At 47.1% G+C, this 20484-nt stretch overlaps 1 protein-coding gene across 1 annotated transcript in view; it reads right to left on the bottom strand.

The window, feature by feature from the left end:
* Window positions 1-19393, bottom strand: part of CLEC4G (C-type lectin domain family 4 member G) — a 43011-nt gene extending 23618 nt beyond the window's left edge. Inside the window, exons 1-3 of the mRNA XM_030197158.1 lie at window positions 19281-19393; window positions 9868-10005; window positions 427-477 (exon numbers count right to left, since the gene is read on the bottom strand). Coding sequence (XP_030053018.1) covers window positions 427-477; window positions 9868-10005; window positions 19281-19344 — 253 coding nt within the window. The 5' untranslated portion in view covers window positions 19345-19393. The remainder of the gene's footprint in view (window positions 1-426; window positions 478-9867; window positions 10006-19280) is intronic.
* Window positions 19394-20484: the final 1091 nt, after the last annotated feature.

The raw sequence follows: 20484 nt of genomic DNA, 5'->3' as shown, positions 1-20484 counted from the left end.
TCTTTATATTTCAACTTTAGCAAACCACACTAAACATCCGACCCAGTATTCAAGGCCACTTAGCCACTGCGTGCTGCTACCTGGATATCTTTCGATTTTCAGTGGCATTATCCAGATAGTACCACTGAAAATGATCACAGACCACCCCAGTGCTATCCGGATCGTGCCACTGAAAATGATCACAGACCACCCCAGTGCTATCCGGATCGTGCCACTGATAATGATCACAGACCATCCCAGTGCTATCCGGATCAGACCACCCATACGCTATCTGGATAATGCCAGGGTGGTATTATCCCATCTCTGAAACTATATTTTGTCATGCTAATGCTAGGTCTACTTCCATTCAGACTCACATTATGATCCTTTTGCTCTTGAGTTTTCTAGCTAAATATGATAAGACCTTGGTAATTGTCAGATTCTTACCGGCTCTGGAAGGCTTCAATGGCGGAACTTCTATTGTAGAAATTTCAAGGCCTGAAAAAGAAAGGGAGAGTGAATGGGTATTAGGCAAAAGCACTCGGTTCATAAGTAAGGTTGCCAGTGGCTCCAGGTCATGAGGGGTAGGCCGAGCCACTTCTAGTTTACTCCCATTGCATCTATGGGTCTTGTAAGTCTCTGTTTTCTAGACACTGAAATTGCAAGTCCACAGATGCAACAGGGCAAAACCTGAAAGGGCTTACCCATCCCTGATGACCTGAAGCTACAGTTACTGATCATGATCTGTCTAATGTTTTCGTTTGGACCAGCATATAAATTTTCCAGCCTTATTTAGGCTCTCCTGGCTCACTTTTGATCATGATTTTTGAGTCGGCCATCTTGGATTGTAATACTTTTCACCTGCTTTGGATTTTCCATATCAATTATCTTGCATTCACGTGCTGGAGGTGGAGGGGTACAAGCAACAGATGAAAGTTGTGAATATCCCAGCCAGAACCTCTTTTCTGATCTCCTTGCTCATCTACAGCAAGTTGGGTCAAACACTGCAGTCTGAATTGCTATCGGGCTCATTTTCGAAAGAGAAGGATGCCCATCTTTCGACACAAATTGGAAGATGGACGTCCTCACAGAAACGTCCAAATCGGTATAATCGAAAGCCGATTTTGGACGTCCCCAACTGCACTCCGTCGCAGGGACGGCCAAAGTTCAAGGGGGTGTATTGGAGGCATAGCAAATGCGGGACTTGGGCATGCCTAACACTTGGACGTCCCTGATGAGCACTTGGTTGTTTTCACCCAGACCTGTTTTTCTTACGACGAAGGCACAAAAAGGTGCCTGAAATGACCAGATAACCACCAGAGAGAATCAGGGATGACCTCCCATTACTCCACCAGTGGTCACTAACCCCCTCCCACCCTCAGATGTCATACTCAGGTCTGTGACAGCAGTGTGCAGGTCCCTGGAGCAGTTTTAGTGGGTGCAGTGCACTTCAGACGGGCAGACTCGGACTCAGCCCCATCCCCCCCACCTGTTACATTTGTGGAGGAAACAGTGAGCTCTCCAAAACCCACCAGAAACCTACTGTACCCACATATAGGTGCCCCCTTCACCCGTAAGTGCTATGGTAGTGGTGTACAGTTGGGGGTAGTGGGTTTTGGGTGGCTCAGCACACAAGGTAAGGGAGCTATGTCCCTGGGAGCAATTTATGAAGTCCACTGCAGTGCCCCCTAGGGTGCCCGGTTGGTGTCTTGGCATGTCAAGGGGACCAGTGCACTACAAATGCTGGCTCCTCCCATGACCAAATGGCTTGCATTTGGTCGTTTCTGAGATGGACGTCTTTGGTTTCGAAAATCAGAAACATCCATGTCTACGGACGACCAAATTTAAGGATTTGGACGTCCCTGACGGTATTTTCGAAATGAAAGATGGATGTCCATCTTGTTTTGAATATACGGGTTTCCCCACCCGTGGATCTGGACGTTTTGCGAGGATGTCCAAATCAAAACTTGGACGTCCCTTTCGAAAATGCCCCTCTTTGTGTTCCCTGAGATCACAGTCACATCAGAAAATCTGAACTGTTCCAGTAGCTAAAGAGATAGTCCAGTGGATTGGCATGGATATGTCCTTTCGCCCCTGGTGTGTGCAGACTGGCTCTTATTTTGGCTATTCATGGCTTGTGCTCAGGGTTGTCTTACTTTACCACCTTGGACACAGTTCAGGAAATCAATATTCTCTTTCTGTTTGTTTCATTCTTTTTTTATTTGAATACTCACAGACAGAACAAAAAGTCATAACAGGTTATAATTAGACTGGTTGCATTTTTACTTCCTGTAATGCACTAGCTAGAAAATCCCAAGTCATTCCATCAATGCTTACATTTCTCTTAGCCTTTTTATTTGTATTATGTCAATACTCAAACTGGGCAAACCCAGGATAAACATGACAAAATATGTCTTCATGGGAATGGCAGTGGATGCACGGAAAAGCCTCCTGGGGGAGGCGGTAAGAACCGTAATGCAACTCAAGAAGACCCGGGAGGAGCACAGAGGATCCCTAGATGGGAAGGGAATGCCAACTGGAAGAGGAGGCAGCGAGATTAGCAGGGCTTCATGGTCCTTATTCTCTGTCATCCCAAAATTCAGGAGCACAGAGGCTTCTAAGTATGACGGGAATACCAAAGGTGAGGAGCAAAATACGGGGAAAGCAGCACTGACAGATGCTAAAAAACAAAGATTTCTTCATGGATCGTCAGAAGCTTAGCCAAGAATGGGTGGCAGCGCTGGTGGTTGGGAAGTGGGGCTAGTACTGGGCAGATTTCTACAGTCTGTGCCCTGAAAATGGGAGATACAAATCAAGGTCAGGTATACACATAAAGTAGCACATATGAGTTTATCTTGTTGGGCAGACTGGATGGACTGTACAGGTCTTTTTCTGCCGTCACTTACTATGTTACTACATGTTACTATGTAACCTGGAAGAGGAGGCAGAAGAGATTAGTTGGGCTTGATGGTCTTTATCCATTTGCCCGGGGCCATCAAACCTGCCTCAAGCTGAAGAAGGCACAGTCTGAAGACCAACTTTGTGGTCCCCTCCTCAATTCCTGCCCTGGGCCCCTGAATGTCTAACACCAGCCCTGATCCTGTGTATATCTTCCCAAAATCTAAGCCAATAACCTTAACACTTCCAAGGACACTACCTGGGTTAACTACTGCCCTGGCCCAGAAAAGATGGTGGGGGGGGGGGGGGATTGCATTATTTTCAACAGTGCAGCAGTAGACTTTTGCAGGTCTTCGCAATGCCAACAATCTCTAGCAAACCTTGGCTGCCCTTGTGGTCAACTGGGATATCCTAGTTAGACGTTGTAAAAGTCAGCTGCATGTCATGAAGGCTTATGTGGGTGGGGGCGGTATGGAAAGCTACCCATGTATATCTAATGGCTGTGACACTCCCATCTCTTGCATCAATGAGGGAGGTTGCAGTGTTGAAGAACTAAGAGCAAAGATCAAACGCCTCCATTTCTGCCTTGAAAATGGTAATGATTTTTGGTTATTTAACCCCCAAAGACTTGTTTTTCCTAAAGAAACTAAGAAATGCAAGTGAGACTTTCACAACTTTTACAGTTCACTGCATTCTCACAGGTTTGCTGCTACTCTGTCATGTGCACGGGGGGGGGGGGGGGGGGGGGACTGTGGAACTGTGGTTTCCTTCTTCTTTCCCCTACATCACACATAGCCCTCTTTTGGCAGGGGATACACAGAGATGACCAAAACACTTAAAATTCCCCCTGTGCTCACTTCCTCTTCAGAGGACCTCGTTCAGAATACAAAGATCAAGATCCATAAGAAATAACTGTTCACAGTCAGACCAACAAATCTTACATTTTGGGAAGTTGGGCGTCCCCACTTTCTGTCAATTTGCAACATCATTCTGCAATCTGTCTTCAAGTTCTACTACTATTACTTATTTCTATAGCGCTACTAGACGTTCGCAGTGCTGAACACTGAACATGTAAGAGACAGTCCCTGCTTGACAGAGCTTACAATCTAATCAAGCCAGACAAACAGGATGAATAAGGGATAAGGACAAAGAATAGCAAGATTCCAGAATCCCAAAACTACTACTACCACTACTACTTATCATTTCTATAGTGCTACTAGACGTAGGCAGCGCTGTACACTGGACATGAAGAGACAGTCCCTGCTCGACAAAGCTTACAATCTAATTAGGACAGACAAACAGGACAAATAAGGGATAAGGCTAAAGAGTAGCAAGATTCCAGAATCCCAAAGGCTAGTGCTACTAGACGTACACAGCGCTGTACACTGGATATGACAAGTCAGTCCCTGCTTGACAGAACTTACAATCTAATTAGGACAGACAAACAGGACAAGTAAGGGATAAGGACAAAGGGTAGCAAGATACCATGCAGAATCTCGAAGAGCAGCAACATTCCATGCAGAATCTCGAAGAGCAGCAACATTCCATGCAGAATCCCGAAGAGTAGCAAGATTCCAGAATACCAAAGAGTAACAACATTCTGTGCAGAATCCCAAAGACGACTACTACTACTACTTGTGATTTCTATATTGTTACTAGACGTACGCAGCGCTGTATCCTGGACATGAAGAGACAGTCCCTGCTCAACAGAGCTTAATATCTAATCAAGACAGACAAGCAGGACAACTAAGGGATAAGGACAAGGGGTAGCAAGAGTCCAATACGATGTCACAGTCACTAAAAAAGTTACTTATCTGAAAATCAGCTAAGAGGTCCTTTTACTAAGCTGTGCCAAAAAGTGGCCTGTGCGCTTCTGTAGACACACGTATTGGACATGCACAGCTCCATTTTTCAGCGCACCTGCAAAAAAGGTCGTTGAGGGGGGGGGGGGGGGGGGCTGAAAATGGCCGTGCGGCAAAATGAAATTTCCTAACCACTTAAAAAGCGCTGAAAATCGGCTGGTAAAAATCTTGAGTGCTATTCTAGAACAGCAAATTAATGTGCCAGATCCTTATTGAACACTAGCACAAGTCACTGATGTGCCTAAATTTAGGGGTGAACACTTCTGCGTGTTCTACGGCAGGTGTAAATGCTTGTAGCGGAAGCAGAAAGACGCCTTTACGAAGACACCAAAATGGGAGTACAGGATGACACAATGCCAATCCACCGGGGAGATGTAGTTCAAAGCAGATTTATTCGAACATCAAAATGAGAAGACCCATGCTTCGGCAGACGCAGACGCCTGCCTCAGTTTACAGGTCAGCATTAAGCCAGCATAATGCTGAACTGTGAATTGTCCTCAGTGGCATAGCTACGTGGGGCCCAGGACCCCTCAAAGGAGCATACAGGACGTGAGGGGGAACAGAAAGCAGGGCAGGCAATGCGGTGGCACCGGAGACCGGTGCTAGAGAAAGCTTCAGCTGGCAGGAGTTAGGGACCCCCGCCAGCCAAGGTATTTGCTGCAGCAGCAGAGCTGCCAAGGGGTCCCAATTTTTGAGAGGGAGATTTTAGTACACGCCCAGCCCCGCCCCACTTTGCATTGGCTCCGCCCCCTGGCACACCTCAAACCTGCAGCCATTTCAGAAAATATTTTATTTAATAGCCTAATACCATTTTCAATTAGCTTTCGGAGGACAAAACCTTCTGCCACAGGTCAGTATAATGCTGTTATGGTATCTTCTCCTAACCTGAGGAAGGAAGGGTTGATCTCTGAAAGCTAATCAAAAATGTTTTAAAATCAGTGAAGGTATCACCTTATTTTCTATTTTGTTTTATTTGCATTTATTAAACATAAAATTATTTTCTTTAACTTTGTTGTCTGGCCATTCACTTTTTCTTATTATGTTGCTCCCAGTTGTCGTGTTCCACGCCCCTACCTGTGCTCCCGTTGGGGGGAGCGATGGTTATCGGGCCTCGCAGCGTCCCGGGTGGCGGAGGCAGACCTCCGAGGAAGCCGACGCTGCCATGGGTCGGACTGAGGCCGGCGCGGAAGCTCCGCCTCCTCACACCGGATTGGTGCGCCGGCACTGAAAAGACTGTGTCCACCGTGAGTGCTAGCCGTCCTTGCTAGCTGCCTTCAGAGACTGTGTCCTTTTTCAGTGCTAGCCGTCCTTGCTAGCTGCCTTCAGAGACTGTGTCCTTCTTCAGTGCTAGCCGTCCTTGCTAGCTGCCTTCAGAGACTGTGTCCTTCTTCAGTGCTAGCCGTCCTTGCTAGCTGCCTTCAGAGACTGTGTCCTTTTTCAGTGCTAGCCGTCCTTGCTAGCTGCCTTCAGAGACTGTGTCCTTCTTCAGTGCTAGCCGTCCTTGCTGGCTGTCTTCAGAGATTGTGTCCTTCTTCAGTGCTAGCCGCCCTTGCTAGCTGCCCTTCAGAGACTGTGTTGCTGACTACCAGCCAGGCCAGTCGTCACCCCGCGGTTCCAGCAGTCCTGCTGGCCGCCTGCAGCTGGGGGCTCAACCCTCGGTGAACGGCGGTCGCTGCGGGTGAAGATTCAGGGTGCACGGCTGTCCTCTGAGGTCTTGCGGGCCTCAGGGAACCTAAGGGCTCACCCTCAACAGAAGTAAGACACCAGTCTCTTGATTCTGCTTTCCTTTATCTTTCTCTTGTCAGGGTTTCCTGCCATTCATCATTTTTCTCTCCTGTTTTCTTCAATATTTTTCTGCCTCTCTCTCTGTCCAGTTTTAATTCATTCTTACTATCCATTCTTTAATTTCCTTCTTTTTCCTTCATCTACCTATGGCTTTTCATCTTTTCCTCACGCATGCTCTCCACATGCCCCTTCCTCTTATTCTCCAGTCTTTCACTACTCTGTCCTCTCCCCCATTCCATCCAGCAGCTCCCCTCTTTCTCTCCCCATCCTAGTATCTCCCCTCTTTCTTTCTTTCTGCATCCTTCCATCCAGCGTCTCCTTTTCTCCCTACCCTTTCTCTCCCCATCTTTCCACCTATCTATCCTGATCCTTCCATCTAGTGTCTCTCTACCCTTGTCTGTTCAGTCTCTCCCCTTTCTCTCCCTATCCTTCCATCTGTTTCCCTCTCTCTCCCCATCCTTCCATCCAGTGTCTCTCTCTACCCTTTTCCATTCATCATGTCCCCCCTCTCTCTCCTGTTTCTCTCCCTACCCTTCCTTCCAGTGTCTTCCCTCTTTCTGCTCTCAGCCAGGATCCCCCCTTTCTCTCTTTCTTCAGCCTTTCTCCATGTCCCCTCCTTCTCTCCCCATCTTTCCAGCCATCTATCCTGATCCTTCCATCTAGTGTCTGTTCAGTCTCTCCCCTTTCATCCATCTCCCCTCTTTCTCTCCCTATCCTTCCATCTGTTTTCCCTCTCTCTCCCCATCCTTCCATCCAGTGTCTCTCTCTACCCTTTTCCATTCATCATGTCCCCCCTCTCTCTCCCCATCCTTCAATGTCTCTCCTGTTTCTCTCCCTACCCTTCCTTCCAGTGTCTTCCCTCTTTCTGCTCTCAGCCAGGATCCCCCTTTCTCTCTTTCTTCAGCCCTTCTCCATGTCCCCTCCTTCTCTCCCCATCTTTCCACTCTCTCCATTCTACCTGCCTCTCGCTCCCCCTTCCACCCGACAATCATTTCCTGGCCACTGCTGCTTCTCCTGTTGAGCAGCAGCGGACGTGACAAAAAAAAAGAAAAGAAAAAGAGCTAACAAACAAAAAAATTAAAAAAGCAAGCACGGGGCCGCAGGAGCCTTCAAGCATGGGCTGTCGGCGCTGCAGCCGCTCCTCTCTCCTCTCTCTGTCCCCGGAGCAGAGCAGGAAGTCGATGTTTGTCAACTTCCTGCTCCTCTGGGGGCAGAGAGAGAAGAGAGGAGCAGCTGTAGAGCTGACAGCCCATGCTTGAAGGCTGCTGCGGCCCCGCGCTTGCTTTTTTAATGTTTTTTTTTTTGTCACAGTCGCTGAAGAGGGGAAGCAGCAGTGGCCAGGAAATTAATACCGGGTGGAAGGGGGAGCTGCCGACGCCGTGTCTCAGCAGGAGACTTTCCTGCTTTGGCGGGAGTGTGGGAGATCTCCCGCTGAATGCGGGAGACTTGACAGGTCTGTAGCAGTGGCAGGGGGGCAGTCCAAAATTGACCCCCTCCCACCGTGAGGTCTGGCTACGCCCCTGTTTGAAGGCTGCTGCTTGTATTGGCTTTTGTTTGCGCACCAGCCATTACTCTAAGTTGTGTATAGTGACCCCTGAGGCAGGCGGCTGCGTCCGCTGAAACGCGGACTGTGCCGGGTCTTCTAATTTTGGTGGATTGGTCACCGAGTCATCCTCTACTCCTGTTTTGCCTTCTTTAGGTGTAAATGTTTCCAGCTAAACACAGCACCTTATGCACACCTGACAGTATTCAAATCTAATCTGAGCATTTTTATTCCGCTTAACATAAAAAGGCTAAAGGCAGAGCACAACATCAATAGTGTAAAACCGCTAGAATTACAATCAGCACACAACAATCAAGCAATCAAGGCAGATCACAATATAAAATAAAATAGAAATCACAAATTACAATCAGTATACTTTCAACATACTCAAGAGTCCCTCAAATATTGTGCAAATAAGGGGACTCTTATACAAAGATGCACAAAAAAGTGGCCTCTGGTACTGTGGGCTCATGTATTGGACGTACGCTGGACCATTTCTCCAATGCATCTGGAAAAAAGGGGTGAGTTTGGGTCGGGAAATGGACGTGTGGCAAAAATAAAACCACTTTGCATCTATTTACAGCCTGAGCCCTTAATGCCACCCAGTGACTTAGCAATAAGGGCTCACACGTTACCCACATGCCAACTGCCAATTATCACTGGGAACACTCCCGCGGTAACCTTGGGTTTTCAGGGCGTGCCAAAGTCAGAATCACCGCCAGATTGATTTCACTTCTCAGGATCAGTGGCAGTTTCCTCCATCACTGTGGCTTGAGCACCGAAAATGCCTCCGACCTCCAACACTCCAATCGGAATCTCTCAGAAGAGCTTGCTGGGGTCACTGCCCTCTCGCCCTTTAATTCTATTTAGTGCACCAATTCGTCACGTAACTTCCATGCTACAGCAAGCCCTTCTGAGAGATCCAGATATTCCGATTGGAGTGTTGGAGGAGGAAACTTCCACTGATCCTGAGAAGTGAAATCAATTTGACTTTGCATAAGAACGTAAAAAATCTTGGTTTGGTTATGTGATGTGATATTACTCTATGTATCATATATTATTTCAAGAGCACGTTGAATTTTGCATATGTACATGGCCTAGAAAAAGTTGTAAATAAAAAACATAAAATGCCTTGATGAAAGCTTTTCTCCCCATACTTTTGTCTGACACACTGAAAAACTTCCACTGCATGTCCCATTGATCTGAGTAATTAGTTAACAGCGTACACGCAGACATGTCCAAACTTATTACACTGCGCATTCCTAGTTGATCCACCATCTCCATCTCAAGTCTGCCGACACACCTTTTCCCTGAGGCTAAAATCTCTATAGACTTTAAGAAAACTATTTAAAACACAAACAGATGTCACAGTTTAGCATTGTAGATCTTGTATTTTTTTTTTGGGGGGGGGACTTTAAAAAAATATTTTTAAAGCAAAAAAAACAATGGTTATCTGGAACATATACTTATTTAAGGACATTTACAATTTGCCTATCTCAAAATCTAGGCAACTTACAACCACAGTATACAATATAAAACATATGAAATGAACTGAAAATGTACAAAGGACTATCTCACATAAAACCACATATCACAAGTTTTCCATTCCTTCAATGCCTATTATCTAAATACCACACCCTGGAGATAAATAAATACTACTGTAATAAACCATGCTTATAGCTTGATAACAAGATATACCCCATAAAATAGTTCTATGTGCATTTCTTGTTGCAATTCATGGTCATGTTTATGGAAACACCTTATGATAGATGACTTTTTAATAGAAAACTGAAGGGTTACCATGAAATTCTTTCCACTTGTCTCTGGGTTTGTCTTGCTTTTTGGATCTGGATGCCTTATCCGACTTCATGGGCTTCCACTTCTTCATATCCGCTGCGGCTTCATTTTCATAATCGCCATCGGAGCTGGGACCGCTGTCTGTATGAACCAGAAGGCAATTCTTTTAAGGCATTCCATCCTTCACTCAGATCCAAAATGAATTAATACAATATTAATATTTAGTATAAATTATTATACCTTAGATTTTATATCTTTTCTTACTGCATTTGTATTTCAGCACATCTACAATGAATATGCATGAGATAAATTTGCATGCCCTACCTCCATTTCATTGCAAATCTCTCTCATGCATATTTAGGTTTTTAGGCTTCCTAAAAACCTGAGGAGTGGATGGAAAAACTGTTTGGACACTAAACCTCAGTCAACAATGGCCAACTACAAAGTGATCTTACAAAACGCTAGGATCAGGCGACCCTCAGGGGGAGGAATGCTGGCTTCGGCCTAACCCCTGGTAAGCCTTTCCTCTACCACCGGCTGCCTTTCAGGTGCTGTGGAGGACTTGCAGCTCATCTGCATATCCTTACAGCCTTCTCCGGGGTGACACCCAGGTCCACCCCGATCCACTCAGGGCCTCCGCTCTAGGTGCCCAGCGCTCCCACCAGGTGCTGTGGAGGACTTGCAGCCCTTCTGCATTTCCTCACAGCTGTATCCGGGGTGACTCCAGTTCCACCCCGACCTTCCCAGGGCCTTCTCTCCAAGTGCCCAGAGTTCCCAGGTGCTTTTTGGCTAGGATCAGGCGACCCTCAGGGGGAGGAATGCTGGCTTCGGCCTAACCCCTGGTAAGCCTTTCCTCAGCTGAGAGGTACCCACCTCTACCACCGGCTGCCTTTCAGGTGCTGTGGAGGACTTGCAGCTCATCTGCATATCCTTACAGCCTTCTCCGGGGTGACACCCAGGTCCACCCCGATCCACTCAGGGCCTCCGCTCTAGGTGCCCAGCGCTCCCACCAGGTGCTGTGGAGGACTTGCAGCCCTTCTGCATTTCCTCACAGCTGTATCCGGGGTGACTCCAGTTCCACCCCGACCTTCCCAGGGCCTTCTCTCCAAGTGCCCAGAGTTCCCAGGTGCTTTTTGGCTAGGATCAGGCGACCCTCAGGGGGAGGAATGCTGGCTTCGGCCTAACCCCTGGTAAGCCTTTCCTCAGCTGAGAGGTACCCACCTCTACCACCGGCTGCCTTTCAGGTGCTGTGGAGGACTTGCAGCTCATCTGCATATCCTTACAGCCTTCTCCGGGGTGACACCCAGGTCCACCCCGATCCACTCAGGGCCTCCGCTCTAGGTGCCCAGCGCTCCCACCAGGTGCTGTGGAGGACTTGCAGCCCTTCTGCATTTCCTCACAGCTGTATCCGGGTGACTCCAGTTCCACCCCGACCTTCCCAGGGCCTTCTCTCCAAGTGCCCAGAGTTCCCAGGTGCTTTTTGGCTAGGATCAGGCGACCCTCAGGGGGAGGAATGCTGGCTTCGGCCTAACCCCTGGTAAGCCTTTCCTCAGCTGAGAGGTACCCACCTCTACCACCGGCTGCCTTTCAGGTGCTGTGGAGGACTTGCAGCTCATCTGCATATCCTTACAGCCTTCTCCGGGGTGACACCCAGGTCCACCCCGATCCACTCAGGGCCTCCGCTCGAGGTGCCCAGCGCTCCCACCAGGTGCTGTGGAGGACTTGCAGCCCTTCTGCATTTCCTCACAGCTGTATCCGGGGTGACTCCAGTTCCACCCCGACCTTCCCAGGGCCTTCTCTCCAAGTGCCCAGAGTTCCCAGGTGCTTTTTGGCTAGGATCAGGCGACCCTCAGGGGGAGGAATGCTGGCTTCGGCCTAACCCCTGGTAAGCCTTTCCTCAGCTGAGAGGTACCCACCTCTACCACCGGCTGCCTTTCAGGTGCTGTGGAGGACTTGCAGCTCATCTGCATATCCTTACAGCCTTCTCCGGGGTGACACCCAGGTCCACCCCGATCCACTCAGGGCCTCCGCTCTAGGTGCCCAGCGCTCCCACCAGGTGCTGTGGAGGACTTGCAGCCCTTCTGCATTTCCTCACAGCTGTATCCGGGGTGACTCCAGTTCCACCCCGACCTTCCCAGGGCCTTCTCTCCAAGTGCCCAGAGTTCCCAGGTGCTTTTTGGCTAGGATCAGGCGACCCTCAGGGGGAGGAATGCTGGCTTCGGCCTAACCCCTGGTAAGCCTTTCCTCAGCTGAGAGGTACCCACCTCTACCACCGGCTGCCTTTCAGGTGCTGTGGAGGACTTGCAGCTCATCTGCATATCCTTACAGCCTTCTCCGGGGTGACACCCAGGTCCACCCCGATCCACTCAGGGCCTCCGCTCTAGGTGCCCAGCGCTCCCACCAGGTGCTGTGGAGGACTTGCAGCCCTTCTGCATTTCCTCACAGCTGTATCCGGGGTGACTCCAGTTCCACCCCGACCTTCCCAGGGCCTTCTCTCCAAGTGCCCAGAGTTCCCAGGTGCTTTTTGGCTAGGATCAGGCGACCCTCAGGGGGAGGAATGCTGGCTTCGGCCTAACCCCTGGTAAGCCTTTCCTCAGCTGAGAGGTACCCACCTCTACCACCGGCTGCCTTTCAGGTGCTGTGGAGGACTTGCAGCTCATCTGCATATCCTTACAGCCTTCTCCGGGGTGACACCCAGGTCCACCCCGATCCACTCAGGGCCTCCGCTCTAGGTGCCGCGCGCCTAATGGCGCGCGGGGCATTTTTCTCTTTGTATCTAATCTTTTTCCAGTTGCTAAAGTACCTTAATCGTTTATGGCCCCTATTCACATTCTCTTCCTAGCTCTGTCCCTTCCTAATCTTTTCCCTCACCCCCTACCTCTCTCCGCTACAGGAACTCACTTCCCATCCATTGACTTCATCACCTCACCTTCTCTCCTACCCTCTTCCTCCTTTTTGGCTTTTAATCTCCGTCTCTTTCTTCCCTCCATTTTGCCTTCCCCATTCCACCTAAATACCTCTCGCCTTCGTGGCCACACCTCTCCTACTCTCCTCCGCTCTCTTTTACTCCTTCTCTTACTCTCAGCTGGTGACATCAATCCCAATCCTGGCCCTCCTCACCAACTATTATCCAAACTCTACAGATCTCACCGTGACCTCTCTAACCTCATCTCTATTCCTCTACTCCCCTCCTCTTCTCTGCCCTTCTCTTGCGCCCTATGGAATGCCCGCTCTATCTGTAACAAACTCCCCTATATCCAGGACCTCTTTATCTCGCGTCACCTCCATCTGCTCGCCATAACAGAAACCTGGCTCTGCCCTGATGACTCTGCTTCAGTCGCAGCCCTGTGCCATGGCGGTTATCTATTTTCACATACTCCTCGCCCTGCTGGCCGTGGGGGCGGTGTTGGACTACTTCTCTCTCCCTCCTCCAGATTTCAACCCCTTCTTCCACCTCAATCTCACTGTTTTTCCTCCTTTGAAGTCCACTCTATCCGCCTTTTCTCTCCTCTGCCTCTTCGAATAGCGGTCATTTATCGTCCCCCTGATAAGTCCCTTTCATCCTTTCTCAGTGACTTTGATGCCTGGCTTGCCTTCTTCCATGATCCTTCCTCCCCCTCTCTCATCCTTGGTGACTTTAATATTCCTGCTAATGATCCTTCCAACTCTTATATTTCCAAGTTACTCGCTTTAACGTCGTCCTTTAATCTCCAACTATGCTCCACCTCCCCCACTCATCAAAATGGTCACTGTCTTGATCTCATCTTCTCCTCCAACTGTTCACCCTCTAGTTTCCTTGCCTCCGATCTTCCCCTCTCTGATCACCATCTTATAACTTTCACACTTAAATCTCCTCCCTCCCAGTCCCGTCCTATCCTATCTAATTTATCTAGGAATCTTCACGACATTGACCCTTCATCTCTATCCTCCCATGTTTCAAACCTCCTCTCTACTGTGGCACCATCCACGTCTGTCAACGAGGCTGTTTCTTCTTACAACAATACTCTATCCTCTGCCTTAGACACTCTTGCACCTTTGATGACCCGCCCTGTAAGGCGTACAAAACCCCAACCTTGGCTGACTTCTAATATCCGCTACCTACGTTCCTGTACCCGCTCCGCCGAACGCCTCTGGCGGAAATCTCGGGCCCTTGCTGATTTCTTACACTTTAAGTTCATGCTGACCTCCTTCCAATCTGCTCTTTTACGTGCCAAACAGGATTATTATATCCAACTGACCAACTCTCTTGGCTCTAATCCTCGACTTCTCTTCACCACATTGAACTCTCTCCTCAAGGTGCCCCCTCCCCCAACTCCCCCTTCACTATCTCCTCAGACCCTTGCTGAATTCTTTCACAACAAGGTTCAAAAGATAAACCTTGCTTTCTCTACCTCACCAGCTCTCCCTCCACTAGTCCGTTCCCCTCTCTCTCCTTCCCCTCATTCCCTTTCCTCCTTTCCTGAAGTTACTATTGAGGAAACTACACTTCTCCTTTCTTCCTCAAAATGTACCACCTGTTCCTCTGATCCCATTCCCACCCACCTTCTTAATGCCATCTCTCCTACTCTTATTCCTTTTATCTGTCACATTCTCAACCTCTCACTTTCCACTGCGACTGTCCCTGCTGCCTTTAAACATGCTGTGGTCACACCTCTCCTTAAGAAGCCTTCACTTGACCCTACTTGTCCCTCTAATTACCGACCCATCTCCCTCCTTCCTTTTCTCTCCAAATTACTTGAGGGTGCTGTTCACCGCCGCTGCCTTGATTTTCTCTCCTCACATGCTATTCTTGACCCATTACAATCTGGTTTTCGCCCTCTCCACTCAACCGAAACTGCGCTTACTAAAGTCTCCAATGACCTATTACTGGCTAAATCCAGAGGTCAATATTCCATCCTCATTCTTCTTGATCTTTCCGCTGCTTTTGACACTGTCGATCACAGCATACTTCTCGATACCCTGTCCTCACTTGGATTCCAGGGCTCTGTCCTTTCCTGGTTCTCTTCCTACCTCTCCCTCCGCACCTTTAGTGTTCACTCTGGTGGATCCTCTTCTACTTCTATCCCTCTGCCTGTCGGCGTACCCCAGGGTTCTGTTCTTGGTCCCCTCCTCTTTTCTATCTACACTTCTTCCCTTGGTTCATTAATCTCATCCCATGGCTTTTCCTACCACCTCTATGCTGATGACTCCCAAATCTACCTTTCTACCCCTGATATCTCACCTTGCATCCAAACCAAAGTTTCAGCGTGCTTGTCTGACATTGCTGCCTGGATGTCTCAACGCCACCTGAAATTAAATATGACCAAAACCGAGCTTCTCATTTTCCCCCCCAAACCCACCTCCCCGCTCCCCCCATTTTCTATTTCTGTTGATGGCTCTCTCATTCTCCCTGTCTCCTCAGCTCGAAACCTTGGGGTCATCTTTGACTCTTCTCTCTCCTTCTCTGCTCATATCCAGCAGACCGCCAAGACCTGTCGTTTCTTTCTTTACAACATCCGTAAAATCCGCCCCTTTCTTTCCGAGCACTCTACCAAAACCCTCATCCACACCCTTGTCACCTCTCGTTTAGACTACTGCAATCTGCTTCTTGCTGGCCTCCCACTTAGTCACCTCTCCCCTCTCCAGTCAGTTCAAAACTCTGCTGCCCGTCTCATCTTCCGCCAGGGTCGCTTTACTCATACTACCCCTCTCCTCAAGACCCTTCACTGGCTCCCTATCCGTTTTCGCATCCTGTTCAAACTTCTTCTACTAACCTATAAATGTACTCACTCTGCTGCTCCCCAGTATCTCTCCACACTCGTCCTTCCCTACACCCTTCCCGTGCACTCCGCTCCATGGATAAATCCTTCTTATCTGTTCCCTTCTCCACTACTGCCAACTCCAGACTTCGCGCCTTCTGTCTCGCTGCACCCTACGCCTGGAATAAACTTCCTGAGCCCCTACGTCTTGCCCCATCCTTGGCCACCTTTAAATCTAGACTGAAAACCCACCTCTTTGACATTGCTTTTGACTCGTAACCACTTGTAACCACTCGCCTCCACCTACCCCCTCCTCTCTTCCTTCCCGTTCACATTAATTGATTTGATTTGCTTACTTTATTTATTTTTTGTCTATTAGACTGTAAGCTCTTTGAGCAGGGACTGTCTTTCTTCTATGTTTGTACAGCGCTGCGTATGCCTTGTAGCGCTATAGAAATGCTAAATAGTAGTAGTAGTAGTAACTGTCCACTCTGCAGACTTCACTTACCTAGGAACCAAATGATGGAACTCCTTACCACCCAAAATAAGAAATATACAGGAATATACTAGATTCCGCAAAATCCTCAAATCGTTCCTATTCAAACAAACCCTCAAAAAGAACAACCATATCTCAAACAACTAATTATTACCTGAATTGGTTATTACTCTATTTACCATTAACTTTCTCTTTGCTTCATGTACAATTTCTCATTCATAATAGATTTTCTAAATGTTAAACACCCATAGTTATCCCAGTACGTTTATGATAATGTATTGTACAATTGGATTCATACAAATTACTTTCTTGTGCATTATTCTTTGTTCTGTATCCTGTACTGTTTATTTTAAGCCACATTGAACTCAAACTTGTTTGTGATAATGTAGGATATAAATGTCATAAATAAATAAAACTACAGACTGGGCAGCCAAATGGCAGATGATGTTTAATGTGAGCAAGTGCAGAGTGATGCATGAGAGACTATAGTTATGTGATGCAAGGTTCCACATTAGGAGTCACCAACCACAAAAGGGATCTAGGTGTCATCGTTGATGATACGTTGAAATCCTCTGCTCAGTGTGCTGCTGTGGCTAAGAAAGTAAATAGAATGTTAGGTATTATTAGGAAAAGAATGGAAAACAAAAAAGAGGATGTTATAATGCCTTTGTATCGCTCCATGGTGCGACGGCACCTCGAATATTGTGTTCAATTCTTGTCACTGCATCTCAAAAAAAGATGCAGTGGAATTAGAAAAGGTACAGAGAAGGGTGACGAAAATGATAAAGGGGATGGGACAACCTCCCCATGAGGAGTAGGGGTCAAATGCAGAACTCACAGCTATTCACACGGCAAAAAAAACCAAAACAGATCTTGAATTCAAGATCTTTTTATTTTTTTGGGTGCGTGAATAGCTGTGAGTTCTGCATTTGTTCCCCAGTCACAGAAATCAATGGTGTCGCTGTTTAACTGGAAATAGAAAAGATAAGCCTCGTGGTGCAAAGAGCGGATTACCTTTTAAGCCACAGCTTCTGTTAGTTGGGATGTCCTGTTAAATCGACCCCCTGAGGCAGGCTTTGTTTTACGCCGAAACATGGCCTTGTCAGGTCATTAACAAAGCTCACTTGTACCTTTTCTTGAGATCCCGTTGTGCTTCTTTTCTGGATAGCTTTGCTGGGTACTTTGACCCTCTCCATTGTATGCCATGATCCAGTGCAGAACACAGAAAGAGGAATGCTGAACATTGGTGGAACAGGTGAGATGCTAGACCCAAGATAATACGTCACGGGGAGAGCGAGGCGGCACTCTGGTGGAGGAATATTTTTCAAGGCCCCTAATCATCACATCAGTGATCTTCCAACCAGGGTATTACAAAATGATTTTTTTTCTGTTTGTATTATGGATTGTGCTGCACTTTGTGATATGAACTACTTCAGGTCTCTTTTTTGGTCACTAATTAAGCCACCTAATGCACGCCAAAATGGAGCTACAGCGTGGCTCCTGTGATAATTTCATTTTGGCGCACATCCGAAAAATAATTTTTATTTTCAGACATGTGCCAAGTGGCATTTGACACACGTAGGTCATTACTGCCCGGTTACCGCGTGAGACTTTACCGCTAGGTCAATGGCTGGTGGTAAGGTCTCAGATCCAAAATAGACGCATGGCAATTTTCATTTTGCCGCACATCCATTTTTGGCAAAAATTTTAAAAAGGCATTTGTAGGTGCACTGAAAAAATAATTCTGCGCGCGCCCAAAACACATATCTACACTACCGCAGGCCATATTTCAGCGCACCTTAGTAAAAGGACCCCTATATAAACAGTCGTGTGATGCAAAACTTTCCAAGAGCATACGACAATCAAGACAGGAAAGATTAAACACTTTGAAACAAACTTGATGAGGACATCAATTACAAGACCTAGCCCCCTCCCTACAGCTCTAAATTTTGCTGACTTCCTCAGCACCCCCCTCTCTAAACACATTGCCATTCTGTTATCTTATAGCCCTGACAGCTGACACCAACGTTGTAACCCAACCTGCGATCTGTGCAAAACCTCATCCCTAGCTCGTTCAGCACCGATCCTCTTTAAAAGAGCTAAGCTCTATGAAAGCAGCCTTCGATTTCTGGTACATCATACCATAATTCCGCTTATTTCTTTAAAATAAAAATTCTAATCGAATTACAGATAGAGACCTCAACAGTAGAGGGAATTACAATGTTAATGTAACTGTCTAAGAACTCTAGGACACAATCAATTAGATACTGAATTAGAAAACAAATATGTTTTAAGTGCTTTTCAAACAAAACAAAAAAAAGTAGATAAGATGGTAATTCTATAATCTGCCTGGGAAAACTATTCCAAACCCTGGCCCCTTGAAAGGGGAAAGATAGTTCAACCTGAACCTTCACCATTCCATCCCTCACTCGTACCCAACCCTATTGTTTCCTACCTAGGCTTTCTCCCAGAAACCTTGACTGCTCCTTTTTTGAAAAATATATTTTATTGAGTTTCAAAACAACCAGATTCATTAACGAATGCTCCTGTTAATGCCTGTTGTAAACCGTCCTGCTATGCCTTTGGCTTTAAGGGCAGTATGTCAGATTTGCGCAAAATAAATATCCCTAGCCCAATAATAAGATCTCACCTACACCTTGTTTGATGACCTTTATTTTCCAAAAATACTAGGACTAGGGGGCATGCGATGAAGCTACAAAGTAGTACATTTAAAATGAATGGGAGAAAATATTTTTTTCACTCAACGTGTAATTAAACTCTGGAATTCGTTGCCAGAGAAGGTGGTAAAGGCGATTAGCTTAGCAGGGTTTAAAAAAAGGTTTGGCCAACTTCTTAAAGGAAAAGTCCATAGGCCATTATGGGTAAAAGCCACTGCTATTTCTGGGATAAGCAGCATAAAATGTATTGAACTTTTAGGGGGGATCTTGCCAGGTATTTATGACCTGGATTGGCCACTGTTGGAAACAGGACGCTGGGCTTGATGGACCTATGGTCTGTCCCAGTGTGGCATACTTACGTACATATGAACAAGCCAAGCAAACACAGCCTACTTTATTTCAAGTTCAACAGAATGAAAACAAATCACATCTTTTCATTATATTATAAAGTATCAAAATGTTGGTAATGCCAACAGAGGGATTGTTAGAGGAGCTGTCCCATACCTGTCTTTCTCCCTGGCTTCGGAGGGATCCATCCCAGGTTCCCATAGACATTATGCTTATCCATCTCCTCTGCTACAGAATTCTCAAATTGGACCTGCGATGTGTTAGTTACAGCCAAAGAGCTTTGAGTGTCAATAAATTCTCAAATCTCCCCCTTTCTCTCTTTGCACACCTTTTCTTTTCAAGAGGCGTGCCCTCTCATATTGCTGTGCATATTTTAGGTCCTTCCTCTTCTGGTACAGTCATGGGTGACAGAACATGACTCGCCCTGAAGCCATGCACAGAGACCCAGGGACAGTGTCTGGGGACCGGTGAAGTCATCTCCTGAGAAACAGGAAGGGGTTCCTAGGCTTTTCCCTCTCTCCTGCAATAGCTGCCACAGTGATGCAGAAGATTCTTGAATTTTGCAGGATGGGATGGACGGAGGGGCTAAGGGCTGGACTGTGTGATGCTATAAAGGCAATTTTTTTTTTAAACAAGTAACTGGTTATATACTAGCTCTTGTAAAAATAAGAAATTTGGTATACTGCCTTCTGAGGTACAACCAAAGCAGTTTACATATTACTTACAGGTACTTTCTCTGTCCCTAGTGAGCTCACAATCTGTTTTGCACCTGGGGCAGGGCTGTAGCTAGCCCTCCATTTTTTTTTTGGGGGGGGGGGGGCAATGCATTTCTCTCTCTACCGAGTAATTAAGTTTAATAAATGAAAAGATAAAGATGTTGGCATGTTGCTCAGCTGGCCCAACCCAGCACTGACCCTTTTCCTATGAACATCATGCATGTCACATGCTCATCCCTACAGATAGGATGGGGGCAAATTTCAAAGGGTTTTTCATGGGTAAACATGCATGTACTCATGGAAATCCCTCTTGAAAACTGCTCCTGAGGTCACACATAGAGGGGCTAGTGGAAGAACTAGGGATTAGAACTGAGGCACAGGGAGATACAGGGACTTAACTTGAGGTCAGTCACAGAATAAAGACTCAATCAAAGATCCCGGAAGATGCATTTCTACAGCTGAACGCTCTGACCATTGAACCATCTCTTACACTCAGGATGTAAGGGGGAGTCTGGGGAAGGGTGGCAACCACAGAGAGACTAGGTGGAGATGCAGTGAAGATAATATGCTGGTGGACCAGACAGTGTGGGATGAAATGGCACAAGTATATTGGCACCTCCTCTAGCAAGGTGGCAAACTTCCCC

Source organism: Microcaecilia unicolor, chromosome 3 (assembly GCF_901765095.1).
Source record: "Microcaecilia unicolor chromosome 3, aMicUni1.1, whole genome shotgun sequence".
Taxonomy (NCBI): Eukaryota; Metazoa; Chordata; class Amphibia; order Gymnophiona; family Siphonopidae; genus Microcaecilia; species Microcaecilia unicolor.
Note: the sequence above shows the minus strand (reverse complement) of the source record. Positions and strands in the feature narration are given on the sequence as shown.